This window comes from Rutidosis leptorrhynchoides, chromosome 6 (assembly GCF_046630445.1).
Source record: "Rutidosis leptorrhynchoides isolate AG116_Rl617_1_P2 chromosome 6, CSIRO_AGI_Rlap_v1, whole genome shotgun sequence".
Classification (NCBI taxonomy): domain Eukaryota; kingdom Viridiplantae; phylum Streptophyta; class Magnoliopsida; order Asterales; family Asteraceae; genus Rutidosis; species Rutidosis leptorrhynchoides.
Genome location: NC_092338.1, coordinates 296,629,860 through 296,649,964, shown reverse-complemented (window position 1 = coordinate 296,649,964; position 20,105 = coordinate 296,629,860). Strand labels below are relative to the sequence as shown.

The window sequence follows — 20,105 nt, the reverse complement described above, 5'->3', positions numbered from 1 at the left end:
ATATGCATCTTGTTAATATCGGTTACCAGGTGTTCACCATATGAATGATTTTTATCTCTATGTATGGGATGTATATTGAAATATGAAATCTTGTGGTCTATTGTTACAATTTGATATATATAGGTTAAATCTATAACTCACCAACATTTTTGTTGACGTTTAAAGCATGTTTATTCTCAGGTGAATACTAAGAGCTTCCGCTGTTGCATACTAAAATAAGGACAAGATTTGGAGTCCATGTTTGTATGATACTGTGTAAAAACTGCATTCAAGAAACTGATTTCGATGTAACATATTTGTATTGTAAACCATTATGTAATGGTCGTGTGTAAATAGGATATTTTACATTATCATTATTTGATAATCTACGTAAAGCTTTTTAAACCTTTATTTATGAAATAAAGGTTATGGTTTGTTTTAAAAATGAATGCAGTCTTTGAAAAACGTCTCATATAGAGGTCAAAACCTCGCAACGAAATCAATTAATATGGAACATTTTTAATCAATAAGAACGGGACATTTCATATTCGGGGGATGTGGACTTTCTGGCCAACTCTTGTTCCTATGATGATTTCGCCTTCGATTAGATTTGATAGTAGTTGTGTTACTATCATCCTTGTTCCATTGCATAAACCTCCGGCAACATTCAAATTTCTGAGTAGAATTATGGGAACACCGATTTTTAGTGACAGTTCATGAGGTGGAAGTCCTGGAAAGTTTTGACAATTTAGATATTCGGTCGGATAAAGTAAATCAGTCTGCCAGCCAACATTACTGTAAGGAGTTGCAGAATCGAAGCTCGTATACGTTTTCTGCTGACCTTGTTTCTTTCTCATGATCATGTTGTTTATGATGTCTACCGTTTCATTTTTTGGACAAATTATTGCCTGCTGTTGTAGCTTCATTGCATCTGGATTGTGTAGTAGCTCTTCATCGTAGATGAATGATATAAGTTGCTGGAGACTCTCTTTGGTATGTTGAATACAAAACTTTTCTGGAATTTCTACCCAAGAGGCGTTATGGGGGTCTGACTTATCAGGAATGCCAACACGACCATTTTCGATTTGCAATAACCATTCTGCAAATTTTGCGACATTTTGTTTCTCCTCAATGGAGAGGTTCGGTTGATATAATCTCATGTTAGTCCACCAAAAGGAATTTCTGGGGTATCGTAGATATCTCTGAGTGTTCTATCGAGAGCTTTCAAACACTTTCGGTCATTCATTGGAACTTCGTCCCAAATTATCAGCTCCATTTTTTAAGTAATGACGCCATGTTTGTTTGTTTCTTAATGTTGCACATACTCTCGTCTGTCAAATCTAGGGGGATTTTAAACCTAGAGTGTGCAGTTTGACCGAAAGGTAATAGCATGGAAGCTATACCGGATGATGCTACTGCGAGTACTATCTTCCCTTCGGCACGTCGTGCAGTTGTGATTGCTTTCCAAAGAAAGGTTTTCCCCATCCCACCTTGGCCATAAACGAATATAAGCTCTTGTTTTTTACTGTTGTTTGAGCTGATGACCATGTTGTATATCATTTGTTGTTTATCATTCAGCTTTGATTCAAGAATCAATTTTTCTGCAATCAATGCTTTACGATCATAATTTTTTTCCTCCATGATGAGTCTGTTTTGAAGATCATCTAGAAGGTGTTGTGGAATTTTGGGTAGGCCGAAGTCGGAAACACTCTTCGAATGCTGGTGTAATAAAATTTGTAATTCGTACAGCACGTAACTTTCCAATTCTGTCGAATTTATGTATATCTTCGACATATGGAAGGTGGCTGCAACTCTGAGTGGTATGTCATCAGACATTAGTTTCCAGCATTGTTTCCATAACTTTTGGGGGTCTGCAACATCACAGTAAATAAGTATATGTGAAAACAGCGTCCGTAGTTGACTTGATGTCGCTGTTGCGCTTGCTTCTTCCATTGCAGTTAACCATTCTTTGTCATTGCCTAATAGACCCATTGCAAGACATGCTTCCCGATAGGTAGAGTGAACATGATCATTGACTGTCCTTAGTTCTTCAAATGTACCACAACATTTCCGATGGAACAGAAGCATTCGAAGATAAAATACTTCCCCAAAGGCAGGATGCATGTATGTGAGTCGGCCAATTGATGGTCTATTCAGATTGCGCCTCCTTTTCCATCATTTTTCATTATCCACCCAGACAAATTCAAGCGGGAAATCTAAGTAGGTTAGATGCTTTCCGTCATCAGAATGTCTATTGTAAAATAGCCATTCTGTTAACGTTGTTTTCTTTTGAACTGGATTGTTGACAACCGATTTTAGGCGCTGAGTAGAGCGAAATTTGACTAACTGCATATCCTTCAAGTGAACAGCGAGTACTTGGACGGCTGGTTCGTGATAATGAATTGGAAAATTGAATATTCGCCAAACGCTTCATATGGACAGATAAACCGAGCATCAACAAAATTCTTTATTTCATAAACGTTCGGGTTCTGTTCGGTATCGGCTGATGTATGCTCGCCGATAGGTTTGGGAATGTGGACGGCAATACGATCAGTCCCTTTTGAGATGTATTTAAATAAATACTTGATAAGCATCGTCCACCCACACCATTCAATTAATATGCGCATGAAACTGCAAACATAATGCACGGTTGTATGGCACCACATAACCATTATCAAGTCGGCAGATACCTTTATCGACCGAAACACCCAGATTACGTCTTCGGTAATGAACAAAGCCTTCACTATCAAAATATGTACTTTCATTGAATGGTTTCGGAAATTTCTTGGAACAAATAGGTTCCTGCATGGTTTGTTCCATACATGGTGCTTTATCATTTAATGAACCGCAAGGACCGTGCATCATCATCTCAGAAATGACTTTGAAACCGTTAGGATCTCTAATGAGGTCAGGCAATTCAGCTGAAATAAAGCGGTCCACATCTTCTGGTTCATAGGATTTATGTGTAGATTTAATCCATAATAACGTATGACAATGCGGAAGCCCCCTTTTTTGAAACTCTATCGTGTAAAGGACTGCATAAACAATGATAAATGGTTAAATTTCAGTAAATAACAATTGTACATGAAAATTATATGTGTTATATAATTGAATGGTAAAGTAAACCGATAAGGAATAAATATTCAAGATTAATGTAGAATTATGAAAAATATATAGATATTTACTAAGCTTTAGTGCTTTACAATATGGGATAGAAAAATTAATTGATAATTACGTACCAGATCCGTAGGGGCCAAACAATTCTTCTTCTTTCAAGACGGAAATAAACTGCTTCAATTTTATACTAAAAATCCGAACAACAATATCTGCACGATCAGTGGAAGTGAGGCCAGGGTATCTGCGCATATACCTTCTGATTTCCGGCCATCGAGCGTTACAGGTGAACGTAATGAAAAACCTTGGATTACCGTGCACACGACATATGGCAAGCGCGTCTAGGTAATGACTATACATGTATCTAGGACCGCCTGTAAATGATGCAGGTAATATAGTTCTCGAACCAACGTCAGAACCAAAGTAATCACCCCTATTTATGGCATCATATAACTCGGTTAAATATTCGTTGCGTATATTCTGCTGATGATTTCTAACGTAGTCGAGCCTATCCATTTCTATGCTACAATAAGCTGTGACTACATATTGCTGAAATAACCTCCCGCATTTAGACAACAAACCAAACGTATTATACCTATCGTGTAGTTGATAAGTATAGAACATGTTCATGGTCATCTTGTCTTTTCTTCTACCACCAGCTCCATGAACATTTCTTAGTTTCAGATCCGGATGATATCCCGATTGACCATACACAAATAGTAGTGGGAATTGTAAAGAAATATAAGATGGATGCAGCTTGTTTACACGTTTTGGTGTACCACCTTTATACTCTATGATCATATCATAGTCGGTCTTAGTCTTATCACCCGACTCAAAAATAATAGCACCAATTGCATCACTGGTAGGCATCTCATGTTGCCGTGTACCAATGACGCTGTAGAGCCTTATACGTAAATTTGGGATATCATTTGACTCAATTCTATCCCTCGCAGTCCTAAACAACTTAACTAATTCATTCTTAGCATTCAAAACCTCTATTAACTGCCTAATGATTTCAGCTTTGAGAACATCGGAACTATCTCCACCAAAAAATCTCATTCTATTTCGGATTTCGTTGACGGTATCATATATATACAGTTGTAAAAAACGGGGAGGATCACCGTCTTCTGGACATAGCGACCCCACCCAATGATAAACTTGACCCGAAATCTTAAATACATAAGGCCCCCTACTGTTATTGATAGTATCATCGATATGAGCGCCATATAAAGCCATGCTGAACATCTAATTATATGCACGAATATTATCAACATAATTCTTGGTGCCTAAGAGCTGCACAAAAGTAGCTGGAGGTTCCTCCTCACGCAGCAGATCAACACGACCCCCTTCACAACAACGATTAAACCTTAAACTGCTTGAAGAGATCTTTAGTCTTTCTTCATACCAAAAAGTAGCACCACAAAAGGAACAAACACAACCGCAGTCACCGATGTCATCACACGCATTTGTTACACCTGACAACCAAATATAAAATCATAAGTGAGATGGAGTTTCTGATAAAAAGAGGTAATCAACATATTAAAGAAAAAATTACCGTACCTTCTGCATCATTTGAACCGAAAGTCAACTGATTGAAACCAACATCAGAACGTATTGCAGCTACAATTTAGCGTAAGATATTCAGAAGACATGAGTTGAACAAAAAAAATTAAGACAAAACAAAATGAAAGAAATGGGAGTAGCATACCTGTATGTGTACGTGAAGTTGTCAATGGTAAGGCAATATCATCACAGGAACCGGTTGGAATTGTAGTTGAAGAACTCACACAGTCACTTATATTAGTCAGATTACCATCTCCAACGTTTAATTTATTAATTACTTTCTTCCTTTTTTAGAGGGATTTAATTCCATATTACTAATTACACCATCAGAGGAGGATGGTATAGCAGAACCAGGTAGTTGGTTAGTTCGTTTTTTAGGCGGCATTATTAAGCCTTACCCATCCCGATACAGTCAGCATCAAAATAGTAATGCCAACAAAACCAATTCCAAATCAATAGCAATAAAAAAATTGCATTACTACTACTAAATATTTTGCAGTTAAATTAAAACGCAAAACTCTAACAAACAGGTTACTGATGTTATTCAGCAAATACAATACAAAATGAAGCAAAAAAAAAAGGGACTCATGAACATGTATATATACCTGAGTAAAGCTGAGTATAGAAACTTCTGAAGTACACTGATATAAATTCGGCCAAATAGCAGCAGGTAAAGAGACTGATGAAATAGTAGAATCCTATAACTCTGCACATATAATAACGGATAAAATCAGCAACAAATAAACATAAATTAAGCAAAAAAACTCATAACTATTAATAAGTATCTAACAATTAAATCAATAGCATGCTTCCATTCAGTTACCACATCGCTTTCTGAATACTTGATATTCGCTATTTGATTTTGACACCACTTCCATACGGAAACTTGTTTAATCATCTTTACAAACAACAAATGCAGCTAAAATCCTAGCCTACCATCTATCAAAATAGTATCCTTATCAACATCACATTATTGCTAATTGTTAGAAATGCAGCCCACCACCTAAGAGCAGTCATCCTGGACACCTAAATTCGAATAGATTGGGCTGCAAACTGAAAGGTTCAGACCAGAACCCTAAAGCAGGAATCACACCATATAATTCTCCTAATATAAAAGTATCTATAGCACATATGCATTACATAAACAGCCAAATCAGCCAATTTGATAAAGTTAATTGTAAAGTGATTCTAGAAGTTAATTCAATATAATTATTTATCTTTTGTAGTCAGGGGGAGAAATTTATCAAAATAACCATAAGTCAATTTTTACATCACCAATATATAATGTTTCTGGCTATTTTACAAATGCAACAATTTCATCAGTATATCCTACATCCTTATAAGATGACTTGAGTGTCTTTTCAAGTAATTGTTACCTAATAATGCAATGGATTATATTATGTAAATATGAATTACCTAGTATAAAATTGGGTGCATACATAAGTATTGGAACATGTATGGTATAGGCAACATCAAAATATTTACATATCGGTGAAAATGTGCATACTAATACAAATGAGAAGCACCTAAAATATCTTGGACTAAATAAGTTAATATCAGTGGGCAAGAAATGGGTCACAATGAACACACTTTTTATGTAAAAAAGATGCATGCAGCCCCATTTGTACCCACAAAGTCACAATTTCTAGCTTACTTATACATTTTCTTTTTTTATATCCTGATGAAATAAACAAATGGTTTTGAAATTTCACTCCCATGAAAACAAAATTCAGTAGTCAGGTTCTGATAAAGCACACTTCACTTTTGTAGTTTTGTGTATTTTTAGAGACACCCTATTTGCCCACATGAACGGTAAAACAGTCACCACTACCCCATTTCCTGTTTTTTCAAGATCCCTTTTTTACTTTTGCATAGTACCTTAATTGACCAACGGAAACAACCAACACTTTTAAAGTCTCAAGTTTCAATTAAATTTCCTAAATGCAAAACGTTATTCCATGTATAGCAATAATTTCGGAAGCAAGAATCACCGCTAATTGAATCAGCAAATAATCACCAAAATAACAAACCTGAACTAATAATCCATCTAAATCATTGACCCATACAGAATGTAATCCGAAACGAAACAGAAAAAATAACAGCAATTTCTTGTGTAAAAAGCATTACACAGTACGAAAAGCTGAGCAAAATCATAATTAAATCCTAAAAACATACCCGATTGCAGCTAAGAGACGCTAGATAAAGAAACAGCAACAACAAACGACGATCGTTATCTGAAAACCCTAAAACTTGAAGGAAATAGAAACATGCAGGTGTAGAAATCAGAGATGGAAGATAAAAGGGAGAAAGCAAGTATATCTGTAAATAAAAAAGTGAAACGGAAAAGAAAAAAGAAAAGCAAAAAAGGGAACAGAAAAGGGATAGTGGGAACTACGAAGTAAGACACGTAATACCCACGTGGCATCCCCAAAAAAAATCGTACAGGAGGAAAAAACCCGGAATCGAACCCGGGACCTTTCGGCCAGACACACAACACTTAACCAGCTGTACCAGAATACGTTTGTGAGTGTTAGTGGGAAATATTTAATAAAACATGTACGGTACAACAGTAAGGAAAAAAGAAAACGGCAGGATTCCGTTTGAGTTTTAGTATATAAGATAATATATAGAAAATTCAAATTAGTTTAAAAATAGTTTGCAAATCATATAATAATTCACATTTAATGAATTAACATTTTTCTTTTTCTTTCTATATATATTATAGGAAAAATTACGATCAATGCTAATTTTCCCTTGTAAATAGCTCTTGTAAATGCATACGTTTTGCCATACAGAAAATCTTGAGTTTATTAGATATGAATTGTCATGTGTCTACAACACATGATAGCTAAACATTTGAAAAATAAACCGCGGAATTAACAAGGATTTGAATTTTTTACATTATTAGTTACGGAGTAATTACTTTGACAAAAAAGGAAATTAAAAAATACAGATTAAAATTTTACGATCATAAATCAATGAATAATTTATTTATTTTAACTCTTTTAGAAATCTAAAACAATAATACTTTATACATTGATGAATTGATGATAGAATCAAATTTATACATTGATGATAGAATCAAATTAAATTAAATTGCATAACTGTTATCTAGAATATGACATAAATAACATTAAATAACGTAAAAAGTTGTCTTTTTTTAAATTTATCCTGTCTTTGAAACTCATAAAAAACTCCTATAAATACAACTATCAATCACTACAACACTCCCTTACATTCAAACAAAAATCCCAACACCATCATGAAAAATTGGCAACTCATATTGATATTCTTGTTAGGTTCATACATAATCTTCATGTCCATGAAACACCACCAACCTGAATATTTCTCCATTAATGGCGTTACATATCAAGTTAGTGTCGTTAACGGTTTCACCAACAACTCCTCACTCCCTTTAGTCATATGGTGCGTAACACAAAATGGTGACGATATTGGCGGTCGGGCGCTTCAAGAAGGTGATGACTTTTCGTGGGACATAACGCTCGGGTTTTGGACATCTACACCAGCATTTTCATGCACTATGAAATGGGATCGAACCAGGAAAAAATTTGAACCTTTTCAGGTGCACCGAGAGAGACCTAAGTGTGGAACTCTTAGGAAAGTTTCGTGGTTGGTCAAGGAAGATGGTTTCTATTTCAATGATGATGAGGGTAATTGGATTAAGGATTTTTCATGGTCATAAGGTCCTTTTGGTTAATTTTGCACTGACCAGGTCAAAGTTGTTTTAGGATAGATTAATGTGATTTTGGGTCTAGTTGTTCAAAACACATTCTTTTTGGTGCTTTTTTATGTACTTTAGAGTCGAGTGGGATCGTCAAAAAATGGTAATCTCTATTATGTTCTATTATTGTACTTTTATGGAGTTATATGTGCATTCCCCTGTCTCCAATGACTAGAGCTAATTGTCGGGTAACTTCTTGTCATATACATGGAGTATATGTTCTCTTTCATATTTCTTACGAAACAAAATTCATTCTCCCTGTGTGTTATTATTCATTCAAAGAGTGTACAATTGACTAACTTTTTAACGTTTAAAGTTTCTATTACTCTTTCCGTCTCATGATTGTGGTGTTTTATTGATCACCGGTGTTCCTGTTCTTATTTAGAAGTCAAGCTGCCACTTGTCTATCGAAAGGGTTTCTTAGCCTATTTCGGCAAAATAAGTATTCGCCTTATTATTTATTTGTCTAAAAAAATTTGTTAAGTTACACAAAATAACTACTCCATATTAAACATCATTAAACTTTGACATAATTACACGAGGGGTCCCTGTGGTATGTTCAAAAATACAACCGTAGTTCAAAAGATTTTTTTGAACTTGGGGGGTTCACTATGGTATGCATTTTTTCACGGAGGGTCCATTTAACTAACGTCTGTCAAATTTTCCGTTAAATGATCACATGCTTTGCACATGAGGGTAAAAAGGTCATTTAATACAATAAATTCCTTTCTTTTTTTTTTTTTTTTTCCTTTTCTCCCCTTTTTCTTTCTCCTTGATACATCTCTTTGACTTTATCCACAATTGAAGAAATCCTTTCCTTCCAAAATCTTTTAAAGCAACCACTAAGGCTCTGTTCCATAGATCATATTTGGAGAGAAATGAAAGGATTTGAAAAGAATTGAAAAAAAATTGTGTTCCTGAGTTTTGATTTTAAGGAAGAGAAAGAAAAGAGAAGGATGATTTTAGCCTAATTTCCCTTTCAATCTTTCTTTCCAAATTGGAAGGATTCCAAATCCTCTCCTTTTCTTTCACTTCATTTCATTTCATTTCTTTTGGGCAAAATCCGTGGAACAGAGCCTAATAGTATTATTCCTTGAGCATTTTCTGAAGACAAAATGCTTAAAACAAAAATCATCATGGTTCACTTCCAAACTCATCGTTCCTTAAAACCCATTTCACAAAATCAACCTTAGGTTTTCGATCTGTATCGTAATCACTATTAGATTCACTAACAAAAACATAAACATATTCAGATCCAGATTTCATCTTCATATTCATGTTCTTTGTGTTCATCAAATAATTTTAGGCGTTTCCTGACATGAACATTAAACCCGAAATTGAACTCGGATATGTGTTCCTTATCGTAAACCTAACCTTCGGCGTTAATTAGATCGAATAAACAGCAACATTTTACATGCAGATTCGTTGTTCTTCGATCAGTAAAACCGTAAGTCAAAGATTGATATCTATGGATTATTTCAGTTGTTTATAGATCAAATAGCTATCATATTTGTGTTTCATATTATATTTTTAAGCTTCGAAAATCTTCAATTGAATTAAAAACTCATATTCAATTTCAAATTCGAGATTAAATTTTTGAACATAAAACCTAAATTTTTAATTCCGGTTAATCTTGTGTTTTTAGGTCCTGAAATTTGTTGTCGAGTGTTGGGTAGTTGATTTGGAACTTATTTGTATCTAATAAATTCAGTTAAACTTACCTTAAATATAAAGTCAAAACTCACATTTATCATACCTATCTTAAATCCTTAAGAATACTCTTTTGGGACTGAGAGAGTATATTATTTGTTACTGGGAGTGTAAATGAGCCAGACTACTCGAGCTCGACTCATTAAAAGTTCGAATCTAGACGAGTCTAAACGAGATAAATCCCGTTGTAAAATATTTTTTGAAGCTCTTTTAGAAATGATCTTGAACTCGAGCTCAAACAAACTTGTAAGCCTTAGCAAATATTGCATTTATATACACTAACTAATATTATTATTTTTGTAATAGAATATATATATATATATATATATATATATATATATATATATATATATATATATATATATATATATATATATATATATATATATATATATATATATATTAAGTTTAGTACTTCATCCTTTCAAAAAAACGGTAATATTTAACTTTTTGTTGGGTTTAAGATATAATAATAAATTGTCTAATTTGCCCATATTTTAATGTGGTTATAAAGAGTAATAATAAATTAAGTGATGTATTTAAAGTTAAATTTCCAAAATTAACAGATACATAATTGATACTTTAATGATATTTAATTGTTACTTGGAGAAAGATACAATAATTTTGAAACAAACAAACAAAGAAAGGTAGACAGTTTTTTTTGGACGGAGGAAGTCTATTGCTCGAGAAATCTTATCTAACATATAATTGAAGTATTACTGTTTTTGGTGTTAATCCAGACTTTTTGAAGTTTTCTTTTTGAAGAGTGTAGTCATTATCTCTTGCAGTGAATGAAGTTGGGTGGTTCATAATACTACTGAAAAAGGATCGTTGATAGTGAAAGTTATATGGTGTGCAACTCATTTGGGTGACAAAAACTATCATACTTTCCACATGCTTATTTTCATGATCCATAACTTTCAAAGATTTTTATAAGATCTTTGATTGTTCTACTTGACTGATGAAGCATTAGTGAATAAAAACAGAGGCTTTTTTATACCCATGTTCAGTTTTACACCTGTCTAGCTAAATGTTGTTAGTTATTCTACTTCTCAGCTGATTTTGTGATATTTTATTGCTATCTATGAAAAACTTTAATAAGTGATAGCTATTAAGACCATTTATAAGCGTGCTTGTGACGTCACGGACAGTTTCCGACTTTTCTTAATCATATGTGTCAGTTTTTTGTGTCAGTTTTCAGTATGGTCCACCAGTTTTTTATTTTCACATTTTCTTATATATTTTAAACACATAAATTAATAAAACTAATAATATAAAATTCATTAAATTAAAAAAAAAAATACAAACTACAAATGAAAAAAATACTTAAAATAAAATAAAAAAATACAGATAACTTAAAAATATTAAAAAAAAAAAAAAGATTACATGAAGAAACACTAATTCGTAGTACGAAAAGAAACCGGCAGATTCCATATAAGCTCGACTAAATCATCAGTAAGTTGGTTGTGCACTGTCCTATCCCTTATTTCTCTTCGGATAATGTCTTGATCTCGTCCTATGTTCCTTACCCGTTGTGCACGATTCGCCGTTTCCCCAGTTATAACTCTTTCTTCCCATTTACATAGCGCAAAATCATTGTCTTCTAATATCATATTATGTAAAATGAGACAACATTCCGTTACTCTTCGCATCTTGTTTACTTTCATTGTTCGTGCAGGTAGACTTAAAATATGAAACCGACCTTGAAGAAACCCAAAAGCCCGCTCTATGTCCTTTCGGGCACTAGCTTGAAATCTTGTAAACTTAATCCTTGGCTCATCTCTGAGACACGACATTCCTTTGATAAATGTCGCCCAATCGGGATATATACCATCGGTAAGGTAATAACCTTTGGTGTATTGATTACCATTTACCTCAAATGGTGCAGATGGAGCTGTTCCCGTCTTTAATGCATCAAAAAGAGGAGACTGATTCAAAACATTTATGTCATTGTTAGAACCTGCCATCCAGAAAAAAGCATATCATATCCACAAATCGTATGAAGCCACAGCTTCCAGCATAATTTTCGGTTTCTTGTAATCACCCCTAGTATATTGTCCTTTATACGCAACGGAACAATTCTTCCACTCCCAATGCATGCAATCGATAATACCGAGCATACAGGGTGAACTCACGCTTCTCCTCGTGTGCACTATATAATCGTGCAACATTGGTTGCTGTGGGAGATCTCATGTATCGACTTTTATATAAATCGATAATACATTTACAAAATGTAACGACCCGACTTCGTTATTCCAAAAACACGCTTAAAAAAAAATCTTTTCTGAATCAAAACATCTGGACGGCGTCCAGCAAAGAAGACTTGGACGGCGTCCAGAAGATCTGGACGGGGTCCAAATGAACCAAAGCTTGCTGTCTCCGGGGTCCAACTTACATGGGCGAAAAACCCGCTTCCCGACACTTTTAAACGAAAACATTTTCACAACATGCCATAATAAGTTAAACTAAGGGATTTCCATCATCAAAACAAGTTTTACATCGTCGGGCCCACATCGGCCAGAATTACATGTTTCGTACAAAAATACAAGTTTCGACCGTTCTAGTTTAATTTCCAAACGACACGAGAGCATGGTGTTTGGGGTTAAACTACCCAAATCTTGGACGAACTTCCAAAAGCTAAAACCCCCGAGTGCCACTACTATTCCAAACGAATACCTTTGCCCTTGTCCGCGCCGGAGCCTAAAAAGGTAAACAACGAGAGGGTAAGCTAAAGCTTAGTGAGTGTAATAGTTATACATATACATATATAACCTACTTACTTGCAACCACTTAGACAATACCGCATACAAGCTAGCAATTCGACAACTATGCAAACATTATGTATAAACCAATATCCGAAATTTATAATAGGCTAGCGATACCAATAGCATATAGCTCACAATTAAATATGCTAATACAAAATTCACATAACCGTGGTTAACCAATCGTACAAGGGAACGGTACTCGCTAAAGACTATCGGAGTTCATAACATCCATTAGTGTATATACGCCGCGTAATCGCTAATCCCCTGGGTGATGTCTTAAACACCGCGACTAACTCACCCCCATTACAATGTGTTGTCTTAAACACCGCGACTATTCCACATGTCAATCAAACCAATGACTGGTGTCTTAAACACCGCGACAATTCCACTCCCATGACAATATGGTGTCTTGAACACCGCGATAATTCTACATGTCAATCAAAACAATGAGTGGTGTCTTGAACACCGCGACAATTCCACTCGTTACGTAGAATGTGGTGTCTTGAACACCGCGACAATTCCACATTCCACGCTACACAAATAAATACATTATATACGTACACGCATAATTATTCCACTCACCTTACGCCTTCGGTGAATTGGTAAACCAAGCTCGCAACTTCAAAATAACGTACCTATTACATTATGCACATATATCAATCATTCATTCAAGTTGGTCAACCAACTTATTCGTCATCCAAGTGCCATTTGGCCCATGGTGCAAACGTGACCCATTTGCACCACTCATTCTAACACTAGGTCGGGATTATGTCAAACCCTTACCAACAATTCGATTATGGTCTTAATACACCTTTTGACACATAGTTATCTCATTTTCACACCCATTAACCCACTTAGGTAATCAAAGACTCATTTGACCCATTTCAAGGTTAACACACTCATTTGGGTCACTATCATTGATGTCGTGCGAGGTGTACGTGAAATACTATATATTTTTTATACGAAAAGCGATACAAATTACACAAGTTTTAATTATTTACAGAATGGATATACCTAAACCTTGCTACAACACTATAGGCAGTGTACCTAATCGTAGAGTAGTATAGTTTTTAGTAAGTCCGGTTCGTTCCACAGGGAGCGGGCTTATTGCACACTATATTTTTAAACAACTATATTTGTACAAAATATATATAATTATATATAATAATATATAAAAGGGGGTTTACCGTTTAATGACCGGTTTGTCGATTTATATTTTAAACGAAGCGTATAGTAAATGACGATATTTATATAACAATGTAAAATAAATAACAATAATTAAAATGACAATAAATAAAAGTACGAGGAAAATGAAATAAAATATATTATGCTTATTTAAACTTCCATAACCATGATGTTTGACGTTTTGATTTTAATCTATTGTCCTGGGCTAATTGTCCTTTGTCCTGGATGTATTTGAAACCTATCTGGTTTTTGTCCATAATAGTTCATCGGTCATAATTATAAACTGCTCGGCAAATTTAACCTTATACCCGAAGTCAAATATTCCAACTAACTGGGGATTCGAACTGTAACAAGGTCATAATACTTTGCTTAATGAATACACCAGGTTATCGACTGTGTGTAAACCAAGGTTTTAATACTTTGTTAACAATTACACCAATTACCCTTGAATGTAATCCACCCCTGTTTTAATGAGTCCATTGACTATTAATCCATCCCCGTGTCCGGTCAAATGAACAATAATTCGTACTTATAAATATCCCGCCCATCGTGTCCGATTAAGCGTATGTGGTTATATATAGATACTTCAAATCATAACCTTTATATTAAATTAACGAGGTATTGTTAATTTAATATAAAGCCCATTAATAGCTCATAGTCTAATTTCCACAAGTGTCGTTCTTTTGTCCAAACCCCAATTATGGTACAAAACCCAATTACCCCGTCTTTAATATTTAGTCCAACATCATGATTACTTTGGCTCAAATAAGCATAATAATAACTTAAGTACGAGACATTAATTTAAAAAGGAGAACATAGCTTACATTGATTATTTATCGCGTAGTGTTACACGGACAGAGCTCCGACTTTAAAAACCCGTAAAAATAACTTTTACATAACCCAAACTAATCTAATATAACACTAATCTATACTATATATACATATATATATTTATTTATATTATACTAGGGAGTATTATTATTATTATCTATATTTTTACACGCAGAATTCGTGAGCTTTTATAGGAATTTTGATTTCTGACAGCTCCGCGAGTCGTGGAGTTTTTAGCCTTCAAACTCCGCGAGTCGCGGAGTTTGAAAATCCAGCTCAGGATCATTTGTCTCATAGCTTGTCGACATAATTTTTAAATATATATAATATATAAATAATTTATATAATTATTTAAATATTATATTATATTCTTGTGCATAGTTGACTTGTAATTTTTGGTCCGTTGCGTCGGACGTTGATAGTTGACTCATGTCCCGGTTCCGGATTTTCGAACGTCCTTGCGTACAATTTAATATCTTGTACTTTGCGTTTTGTAACTTGTACTCTTGTCATTTTTAGACGTTTTTCATCAATAAATTGAACCTTTTGAATTGTATGTTGAACATTTGAGCTTTTTGGACGTTTGTGTCTTCAAATCTTCGTTTTCGCCTTTTGTCTTCGCACTTATTTATTTAAACAATTACAATGAAAATATAATACAATTACATATGAAAACCTATTATTTAGGAGGGATATTGCTATAAAATATATGTTCCTTTTTAGCCTTATCAAACATCCCCACACTTGAGCGTTGCTTGTCCCCAAGCAATACAGAATTTGAAATAAAAACATACATGAATCACTTTTTTATTCATCACACTTTGTACATCAGTGATTTTGATATGGTGGTATAAACAATGATAGTAACGATAGAACCATGGTTAAAGGTGGGTGTGTCATCCACAGTTGCCTCGGGTTTAGGTCAACGACACTTGCAATCAAATTGCCGATTTACTTTCGGTTTCCAAAGCAAAGTGCACATTTGAAAGGCGGTTTACAGTCCCACATGACTATGAAAATTTAGATCCGTAAGGAAATTGGATCTTTATGAAAACATTTGATCTTTTGAAAATTCAATCTAGTTTTTACCCTAGATAAGTTTTCCGGAATAACCCTTCACCGGTGTTTGCAAATTATTTTTGTGGGTTGTGTGGGTTTCAGATTTGAAAATTTTAGCTCAACACTTGTGGTTTTGTGTTACCCACTTGCTAACCTTGTATTGGGAAAGCAACACGTCCAGTATACTTGCTCCGTATATTACCTTTCGGTAAACTACCGTCCGGTTGTAAAGGAAAGCGATGAACAAGAAACTGTTAAGGCAATGTTCCATGACTTGCTTTTGATTATGGTCTATAAACGTGTCGGATGCTATTACTATCCTTTGTAGGAGCAATAGTAAAGATCATCCTATGAATTTTTGGTCTGGCACAAGGTCCTGTCTCCGACCATGCTATGCAACCACCGTTCTTACGGTTGACACCCGATTTGGTTCAGGTGACCTAATGAATTCCAGGTGAATTCCTAGGATTTTACGTTCAAAGGTAATGAACGCATTGAAAATGAGTTTTCAAAAAACAAATCGGTTTTATTTTTGATCAAAATATTTTCTCGTTCAAGCTCGAGTTTAGATATCATTGAATTCCATGAGTTTGTAATTCTCAATCTTTAAGGTCAATCTCAAGGATTGAGTAATATCAGGCTTAAAAGCTGATTTTTGATCTTTAAGGAGATTATCCTTTCTGGGGATCTGATTCATTAGTCTTATCAAGCTAATTTGCACGGTGCCCCCCCCATTGTACGAGATAAATCCTTCTCATGGTTAGGATAAATCTGACCACTTGGCGACCCTGTTTGATGCTGAGGTCCGTGGATTTCCTGCTGATTTTAGAGATGACTTTTCTAGATTTTTCGTCAACCTACAGCTGGTCTGGACGACAACTTCATGACCTAAATCAAGAAGCGCGTGTCTTTTTCGGAAGACTTTACTTCCTTTTAATGATGGAATTGATTCATCGTGTAGATCCATCTTTTCTTTCAAATATATTACAGTAAATCGGGTAAAACAGTTAATTTAGTCCAAAACAAAAGCACCTGCAATAACTTTATAGAAACATGTGATAGATAGTTTTTAATTGAATAACTTGGTACATTCTCCCCACACTTAGTTTCTTTCTTTGCCTTTTTATTCTCCTTTATTCCATTTAAATGAATTCAATCGTTTTAGGGTGTTTCTCAATTTATGTCCTTTCCGAGGTAACGATAATTTTCACCGTTCATAAATATATATAAACATGATTTTGACTTCATTTAGTTGAAAATTTTGAAAAATTTTCACAAAATTTGGCAAATAAACCAAGTGTAATCCCGAGAGAATTTATAACCCTTCCCCACACTTGAGATCATGCAATGCACTCATTTGCATGAAATCAGACTATAATTATAAATTCATGAGGGTGATTAGTGTAGAAAAGTAATTAAAAATACCCAGTTTGTAATTACAAAGCTCGTCGAAAGATAGATGGCGCGCCTCATCGTTCATTCCTTTTATTGTTTTATCACACATGTTTTTCTTCAAAAATGGTTGCTTTTCTGAACTGTTTGCGAATCTTTGAATATACGTATTTTACCCTAAATTATCATGCAATTTTATTAACGAGTTATGCACTAACCCGAACCCCTAATTTAACGTTAAGTGGGGTTAGACTTCCCCACACTTAGCTGACGACATGTGAAGTCGGTAGAATAAGTTCCAAGAATTAAAATAGTGAGCCAGTTATTTACATCTCGGGTGGTGTATAATATATCAATGGGTTTAAAGTTTAGACCCACCCGATCGTCACTACTTAATTCTTTTTTAAGTGTAGCTTTTAGTAAATGGATATGTCTCTTTTCTGGTTCTTGGTCAAATGGATCGATATACACCGACATACATATTTCTATAGGGTGGACAACTCCTAATATTTCCTTCCTTTTATTCTCAGGATCAAAGTTTTCACCTCTATTACCCAATTGGGTGAAATTCGAGGTGTCATTATCTATTACAGCTCGTAGTTCATTTTCGGTGGATGACTCGTCTATTGAGAATATTGGGTTGGAAGGTTGTGGAATGGTGAAGTTCGGTTTGGCCTCGGGGGTAAAATTTTCAACGTTATCGTATTCCCAAGAGTACCAATTTGTCACCCTTACTTCTTCTTTATCCATTGATGGATCGATGATTTCGTCGGTAGAGGCTAATGTGTCGATATGTTGTGAAATTGGTAAGACTGAATAAAAAGTATCGTCGGGATAGTTGGTGATTTCGGAGCTCTCGAATTCATCAAAATTCGATGATATGAGATTTTCTTGCACACGACTCCTCAGATCAACAGGTGTGTAGTCTGATAGAGTTTCAGCTTGCCGGTTTACAAACTCTCTCATTTGTTCATTTTGAGCATTGAGTTCTTCGAGTTTGATTTTCATATTGTCTAATAAATTTTCAGACACGTAATTTTCCTCGTCTACTGGTTGTTGAGTTTGAAAATATTCTTGGGAATAATTCCAATTTGAATTGTATTCTTCATAATCATTCCATTCAGGTTCCGTGGGTGCGTAATTTTCCATAGGAACGTAATAATAACATTCTCATGTTGAGTGATAATCTCCACAGATTTCACAACCAGTTATTGTTTCGTCATTCGTGATCCAAGATTGACCGAACGAATTGTCATCAACACCCGTTTGAGAGTATTGATTTAATTGATTTTGGATATCAAAAAGAGTTTCCATAGCCTTGTTTTCAAAATTTTCCATTTTATTGCGATGGCCAAATTTTAGCTACAATGTGGTGCATTTACTAATTATCCTATTAGTTATAAAAATAGAAAAACTTATATAAGTTGTCCAATTAATAGACTTTTCTGCTTTTGCCCACGTTTCGAATAGCCAATAGATGCAGCAGGGAGCCAGAACCCTTTAAATCGGAAGCTCACAACTCAGCCACTAACAAATCCAACTATTACTACGAAGCAGAAAATTGTCAACGTCCATTAATTTAACCACTTAAATAATTTTTCTTTCTGTTTAAGATAATAGATAAGAAATAGAGAAAATTTCTAAGTCCTAAAAACTAAAGCGTCGAGAAATAAGAAAGAAAAAGAATGCGCGTCGAAAAACGTCAAAAAAATAAAAATAAGAAAATAGCGCGTCGTAACTTAAAAGTCTAAAAATTAAATCTAAAAAGTTACGCCTAAAGGTATTAAAGCTTAAAGGAATTCTATATCCAAAACGGCAATAACTTAATTAGGCACTAAAATCTAAAAACGGCGTCGCAAAATTCTAAAGCACCTAAATCTTAGTCTAAAGAAAAAGCACTTAAGGGATTTTACGGCAAAGCCTAAAAATCTAGAAGTAAAAATAACTATGGCAAAAACTAAGTTTAAAACTAAATATGAGCTAAAAATACAAATATTACGCTAAAACGATTAAAAAGGGACAAAATATAAAAATATACAAAAAGTTGTAAAAAGTACAATTTTTATAAAAATATTATTTTTATATTATTTATTTATTAAAACTATTAATTTTACATATAATAAAACTAATTAAAATTTAAAATACAATTTAATTAAAAAAAACTTAAACTAATTATAATAATTAAACTAATTAGGGTTTATTAATAATAATAATAATAAAATCCGTAATTAATGTGAAATTAGGGTTCTGTCACGTGTGTCAGAGTGTCTCCGCGAGTCGCGGTATTTCAAGCAGCAAACCCCGCGAGTCGCGGGGTTCCAAAATTCAACTCTGGTACAGTTTTTAATTCGACGTGTTTTTTTTTAACTTAAGTTTTATATTGTTTTTCTAAAAATATATATATTTATACAAAAATAAATTAAAAATATAGAGTTTTGCCGACTTCCCCGGCAGCGGCGCCAAAAACTTGATGTCGTGCGAGGTGTACGTGAAATACTATATATTTTTTATACGAAAAGCGATACAAATTACACAAGTTTTAATTATTTACAGAATGGATATACCTAAACCTTGCTACAACACTATAGGCAGTGTACCTAATCGTAGAGTAGTATAGTTTTTAGTAAGTCCGGTTCGTTCCACAGGGAGCGGGCTTATTGCACACTATATTTTTAAACAACTATATTTGTACAAAATATATATAATTATATATAATAATATATAAAAGGGGGTTTACCGTTTAATGACCGGTTTGTCGATTTATA

At 34.2% G+C, this 20,105-nt stretch overlaps 5 protein-coding genes across 5 annotated transcripts; 1 reads left to right on the top strand and 4 right to left on the bottom strand.

Moving 5' to 3' along the window:
• Positions 1–521: 521 nt before the first annotated feature.
• On the bottom strand, positions 522–1,139 carry LOC139854569 (uncharacterized). The gene has a single exon (XM_071843867.1). It carries the CDS (start codon positions 1,137–1,139, stop codon positions 522–524), a length of 618 nt encoding a protein of 205 aa, XP_071699968.1.
• Positions 1,140–1,245: 106 nt separating this feature from the next.
• Positions 1,246–2,103, bottom strand: LOC139854568 (uncharacterized). The gene has a single exon (XM_071843866.1). It carries the CDS (start codon positions 2,101–2,103, stop codon positions 1,246–1,248), a length of 858 nt encoding a protein of 285 aa, XP_071699967.1.
• A 486-nt stretch (positions 2,104–2,589) lies between these two features.
• Positions 2,590–4,329, bottom strand: LOC139854566 (uncharacterized). The gene is made up of 2 exons (XM_071843865.1): positions 3,219–4,329; positions 2,590–3,014 (listed from the first exon to the last, which is right to left on the bottom strand). The coding sequence occupies exons 1-2, from the start codon at positions 4,327–4,329 to the stop codon at positions 2,590–2,592; spliced, it is 1,536 nt and encodes a 511-aa protein (XP_071699966.1).
• Positions 4,330–7,972: 3,643 nt separating this feature from the next.
• LOC139854565 (uncharacterized) lies at positions 7,973–8,359 on the top strand. The gene has a single exon (XM_071843864.1). It carries the CDS (start codon positions 7,973–7,975, stop codon positions 8,357–8,359), a length of 387 nt encoding a protein of 128 aa, XP_071699965.1.
• Positions 8,360–11,505: 3,146 nt separating this feature from the next.
• On the bottom strand, positions 11,506–12,301 carry LOC139854564 (uncharacterized). The gene is made up of 2 exons (XM_071843863.1): positions 12,244–12,301; positions 11,506–12,068 (listed from the first exon to the last, which is right to left on the bottom strand). The coding sequence occupies exons 1-2, from the start codon at positions 12,299–12,301 to the stop codon at positions 11,506–11,508; spliced, it is 621 nt and encodes a 206-aa protein (XP_071699964.1).
• Positions 12,302–20,105: the final 7,804 nt, after the last annotated feature.

Excerpts from the sequence above, each read along its gene's own strand:
- LOC139854564 (XM_071843863.1), bottom strand. The coding sequence starts at position 12,301 with ATGAGATCTCCCACAGCAACCAATGTTGCACGATTATATAGTGCACAC. Across the intron at positions 12,069-12,243 it reads TAGTGCACACGAGGAGAAGC|GTTCTAACAATGACATAAAT; the intron begins GTGAGTTCACCC and ends TCTGGATGGCAG.
- LOC139854568 (XM_071843866.1), bottom strand. The coding sequence starts at position 2,103 with ATGCATCCTGCCTTTGGGGAAGTATTTTATCTTCGAATGCTTCTGTTC.
- LOC139854565 (XM_071843864.1), top strand. The coding sequence starts at position 7,973 with ATGTCCATGAAACACCACCAACCTGAATATTTCTCCATTAATGGCGTT.
- LOC139854569 (XM_071843867.1), bottom strand. The coding sequence starts at position 1,139 with ATGAGATTATATCAACCGAACCTCTCCATTGAGGAGAAACAAAATGTC.
- LOC139854566 (XM_071843865.1), bottom strand. The coding sequence starts at position 4,329 with ATGGCTTTATATGGCGCTCATATCGATGATACTATCAATAACAGTAGG. Across the intron at positions 3,015-3,218 it reads GTTTGGCCCCTACGGATCTG|TCCTTTACACGATAGAGTTT; the intron begins GTACGTAATTAT and ends TTGTTTATGCAG.